Here is a 5471-nt window from a genome sequence, read left to right on the forward strand (position 1 = left end):
AATAAAAGTTATAGAAATAAAAACCGCCTAGGCGCCGCCTAGACGTCTGATTAATCCTCTGGGCGCTAGGCGCTGGTTGTCCGCCCGACTAGCGCCTAGCGTTTTTTAGAACCTTGGCTAAGATCTTAGCCGACAAATTAAACTAACAGGCTGACGAAACTTTTTCGTCGGCTGAAGTGTTTGTCCTGGTAGTGCAATATAGAAATACAATATAATTATTGTTTGCTGCTCCGCAGCGATTTCAAGAGGAGAGAGGTTGAGAGAGTATAATATATAATTAAAGAATTAAAACCGAATATAATCAATACCATATATTCAATTAAGGCCTTAATTCCTCACCCTGAACCCAACGTTTTTTATTAAAAATTGTGGCCCACAGGTTTGCCTTATACAGCTTCTCACTAACAAGTTCTCTGCCTTATTTTTTCCGGTCAAATTTCATTTTTCTCACTAGTGCTTTTTACAGAATAACGTTTTCCTTTATTCATTCTCACAAAAAGGAAAACATTTTTATTCCATATCAAGTGAGAAAATCGTATGAAGAATACAATTTATATCTATACTAATCCAAATAATTAAGAAAAAATATTATTCATAAGGGCCAAAAAAAGTTTATATAAAATGTATCTTTAGTAACAATATTAAGAGTATATTCAGAGGTTTGAAATCCAAAAATAAAAAAAATGTTCTAGGATATTCCATATCTTACTAGATATTCTTTATGTGTGCCTTTGCCTTATGCCAATAGGATATGTAGTTAGACTAGATCTATGTATTCATATCCTTACCATACTGGTAATGTGTAATTCCTTATATAAATGGCTCCTATCAATAAATGAGATACACATCTTTCACGATTCTCTATTCTCAATTTACTTTCACTTCATCACATTATCAGCCCTTTGCTCAAACCCTTGAGCTAATAGTTTTTCCCAAACCCTAAAACCAAAAGCCGAAAACCCTCGGCCCTTCCTCGGCCGTCGCCGCCGCCGCCGTTGCCCACGACTGCCGCTCCCCGGCCGTCCGCTCCACTGCTTCCTTCTCGTCAGATCAAGCATCCAAGTTTTACGATGGACAGAGGCATTGAATTTGACGTCCTCGACGCCCATGGTATTGAGTACCATCGTTGGGTCTCGGACATAGAACAGACCTTCATCGCTAAGGATCTGACCGAGACCATATTCCCCGATCCAGATCAGGAACAGCCTAGCAAGGGAACAAAATCTCAGGCACTCATGTTCCTTCGTAAGCATATCGATCCCACACTGCGCAGGCAGTATCAATCCAAGCACGATCCAAAAGATCTGTGGGATGCCCTTGCCGAACGCTTCGGCAACATTCACTCGACCTTGCTCCCAGAACTAATTGCTCGCTGGGATGAAATCCGACTTTTGGATTACAAGAAGGTTGATGACTTCAACAGGGATATGCTTTGCCTACAAGCTCAACTGAGCTCATGTGGAGTCGAGAAAAGTGATGCCGACATGATCGAAAAGACTTTCTCGACCTTCCCTTCAGCTGCTAAGATCCTCATGAACCAATATCGGCTTGAGTTCACACATAAGAGGATTACTACATTTAGCGGCTTAATGACGCAACTCCTTATGGAAGAAAAGAATAATATGATCAATGATCAGCATAATTTGCGTCCTGTAGGCACCCGAAAAATTCCGGAATCTAATTACAATTGCAACCGGAATAAGAAAGCTCCGAAACGCAAGGATCAACATAGGAATGAACCTTATGCACGTGGGAATCAACACCACCGTGCCTCTAGTTCTCGGGGACAAGGTAGCGGCTTTAGTGGCCGTACCAACTCATGGCGTCCAGACACCGGTGCCGCCGGCCCCAAAGGCGGCGCCGCTCCTCCTCGGAAGCAGCATGCTCGCTCTTCTTCTGCCTTTGATGGTCAATGCAACAGATTTGGGTCCAAGGACCACTGGTCTAAAAGTTGTCGCGCTCCTGCAAATGTTGTTGCCGCATACAAGAAATACAAAGAATTGATGGAAGTCAATTCCACTGAAAACAATGAAGTTGAACATAATGTTACCTTCAAGGTCGCTGACCCTAATGGACAATGTTCTGACTTAGATGCCCCTGACTTTGACGTCACCGGCTAGATTGTTTTCCCTTTTACAAGTCATGATGTAATAAGGCATCGTCAGCATGCCATGCTTAGTTTTCTTCTCAATTTTTTTTTGAGACCCTTATGTACTCTTTTCAGCGCATTAATGAAAGTTTATTTCATGGTTCTTCTTGTCTCTACATGGTTCGAATTGATTTACATCTACCTTAGAAAACATGGCATCAACGCCGTCTTCGGTCTCTCCCTTAAAGGAGGTGACATACGGTGCCGTGACTCTCAAGGAGAGTTACTCACGTCTTTTCCGGTTCAAGTCTTTTACCTATAGCGGATTTTCCATCATCAATTGTTCAACTAGGCTCATCCAAGTTAGTATGATGTCTTAGAATTGTCCGAAATTAAGGAGCTCGTGGTTTAAGTGTGCCTCGCACTACCGACCCTCCACGGACATGCCTGGTCATACTTAATTTGGAGTTACCGGAAGCTTTTGATTTTGGATTCCCTCTACGCTATTACTCCAATTGCTGTCTTGTAAAAGACGTTAAAGACTTGACAAAACCGGACCATCATCGAATCCCCTAGGTTCTTTGTTCATCAACACGTCCCTGTGGCTGAGTTTTCGTCTCCATGCCACCAGCAAGCTTCAAAAACTTTGCTAATGCCAAATCTGCGAAAAAACAGTAATCTGTCCTCCCTGGACAGTCACTTCGTTTGAGCTTTGTGAACAGCTCCGGATGAACCAGACAGTGAGCTTTATGTCATTGGAAAGCTCTACGAGTCTAGTTTTCAGAACATTTTGCGGTTCGTCCATATCTATTTTAACGAAGGAGTTATGACTGTTTTAGTGCGCAAAGGTCATTCTGCGCGAGAAATTTTTAGCACTCTCGGGATTGTTGCTACTTTTAGCTTTTTCAATATTTCTAAATAGCTCGATATCGACCTATTTACTCATATATCTACTCTCTTTTGTAGGTATGTCTCTTGGAGAGATCGAGTGCCTCACAGATAGTGGATCAACCCACACAATTCTAAGGAACCGGCAACTATTTCTTGAGTTAGTGCCTTGTAAATCGTCTGTGACGACAATGATTGGATCTTCCCCTGTGATCCTCGGGCGTGGAACCGCTCGCTTTTTTCTGCCTCATGGCACTATGATCCACGTCACGGACGCTCTTTAAGCCCCAAAAGGGCACCGAACCCTGTTGAGCTTTAAGGACATTCGCGCTAATGGCTTTCACTTGGAAACTCATTGTGAAGATGGAACTGAGTTCTTGTGTATCACTTCTCATGAATACGGGCGCAAACGTATATTGGAGAAACTCATGAGTCAATCTAGTGGTCTTTACCTTACTACGATTCGGATTATTGAATCCCATGTAGTCGCCAAACAGGATCTTTGGGACTCTGACTCATACAAGCTTTGGCATGATTGACTTGGTCATCTTGGAAGGGACATGATGATCCGAATTCTGCGTAATTCTCATGGACATCCCTTCTTCAAATCAAAACAAAAATATCTGGGAAATGATATCATTTTGAATCATGGTGGTGACGCCTCAACTGGTCACCACGGCCCAAAGGGGACTTTGACGTCTCCCAGGCTCGGCACCAACTTCATGGCTGCCGCTCGGCCGCTCCCTCAAGCAATTGAGGCGCGCCGTTCTTCCCTTGATGTGTCGTTGACTCTTTCAAATGCTCATCGTTCGTTTTGCAAAGCTTGCTCTTTAGCGAAAGTAGTATCGAGACCGTCTTACGCTAAAGATAACACCGAGAACATTCCATTTCTACATCGTATCCAAGGTGATATTTGTGGACCCATCCATCCTGAATGTGGACCATTTCGATACTTTATGGTCCTGGTGGATGGTTCAACGCGTTGGACTCATGTCGCGCTCTTGTCCACACGTAATGCTGCATTTCCAAAACTCCTAGCACAAATTATTAAACTCCGGGCTTACCACCCGGATTATCCAATTAAGTCAATTCGACTGGATAACGCTGGAGAATTTACATCAAAAACTTTTGATGACTATTGCATGTCTATCGGGATTGAAGTCGAGCATCCCGTACCCCATGTTCACACGTAAAACGGTCTCGCTGAAGCTACGATTAAGCGGCTTCAGCTTATTTCTCGAGCGTTGGTAATGCGCACCAACCTTCCAATTGCGTCATGGGGCTATGCAATATTGCATGCAGCCTTACTTATTCGTTTCAGACCCACAGCAAAACAACCATTCAGTGCGTACCAGTTGGTCACTGGATATGAGCTTGACATTTCGCATCTACGCATTTTCGATTGTTCAGTTTATGTGCCAATTACGCCTCCACTGCGTTCTAAAATGGGTCCTCAGAGACGATTGGGTATCTACGTTGGTTATGAATCTCCAACGATTATCAGATATCTCGAGCCATTAACAGGTGATCTCTTTACCGCAAGGTTTGCGGATTGTCACTTTGATAAGACACTCTTCCCATCTTTAGGGGGAGATACGAACAAACGTGTTCATGTGGAACGACAGGAATTGTCGTGGTTTGTCCCCACTCTGTCTCATTATGATCCCCGCACCTCACAATCTGAACGTGAAGTGAAACATATTCTCGAACTTCAGAAAGTAGCAGATACGATGCCTGACTCTTTCTCCGAGATTGCGAAAGTGACAAGATCAGATATACAAGCTGCAAATGTTCCTGCTAGGCTCGAAGTCCCTAGAAAGGGCACGGCCATCCCCGGGCTTGGTACTGCCGCCGTAGGCGGCGCGGCCCGTGGTGGAGGGATGGAGGCCGTGGCTCCCCAAAGGAAAAGGGGGAGGCCACCTGGTTCGGTTGACATGCGTCCGAGAAAGAAACGGACCAACAAGGCACAAGTTAATCCCTTGATCATCGATGTTGAGAATCCTTCTCACGAGATCATCTCTGATTACAGTTATGTCCACGAGTTGATATTAGAATCCATGGGGGACGCCTCAGGGTCAATGTCAACATCAGAGAACATAGAGATCTCCATGTGTTATGATAACACTTATGAATTGATGAACCGGTCATCAACCCATGTCGATGATATATTTGCTTATTCCGTGGCTCATGAAATCATTGAGCACGATGACATCGAACCACTCTCTGTTGCAGAATGCCAAAATAGAGCAGATTGGCCTAAATGGAAAGTTGCAATCCAGGCAGAATTAGACTCTCTAACAAAGAGACAGGTCTTCGGCCCAGTAGTGCTAACTCCGCCGTGTGTAAAGCCTGTTGGACATAAATGGGTCTTTGTTAGAAAGCGTAATGAGAAGAATGAGGTACTTCGGTATAAGGCCCGCCTTGTGGCGCAAGGTTTCTCACAACGCCCTGGGATTGATTATGAGGAGGCTTACTCTCCAGTCATGGACGTCAT

At 44.1% G+C, this 5471-nt stretch overlaps 1 protein-coding gene across 1 annotated transcript; it reads left to right on the forward strand.

Annotated features, from left to right (window-relative positions):
- Positions 1-1070: 1070 nt before the first annotated feature.
- Positions 1071-2120, forward strand: LOC101291077. Its single transcript, XM_004305581.1, has one exon. It carries the CDS (start codon positions 1071-1073, stop codon positions 2118-2120), a length of 1050 nt encoding a protein of 349 aa, XP_004305629.1.
- Positions 2121-5471: the final 3351 nt, after the last annotated feature.

This window comes from Fragaria vesca, linkage group LG6 (genome assembly GCF_000184155.1).
Source record: "Fragaria vesca subsp. vesca linkage group LG6, FraVesHawaii_1.0, whole genome shotgun sequence".
Classification (NCBI taxonomy): Eukaryota; Viridiplantae; Streptophyta; class Magnoliopsida; order Rosales; family Rosaceae; genus Fragaria; species Fragaria vesca.

What these genes read in the sequence shown, in the direction of transcription:
- LOC101291077 (XM_004305581.1), top strand. Translation starts at nt 1,071, where the DNA reads ATGGACAGAGGCATTGAATTTGACGTCCTCGACGCCCATGGTATTGAG.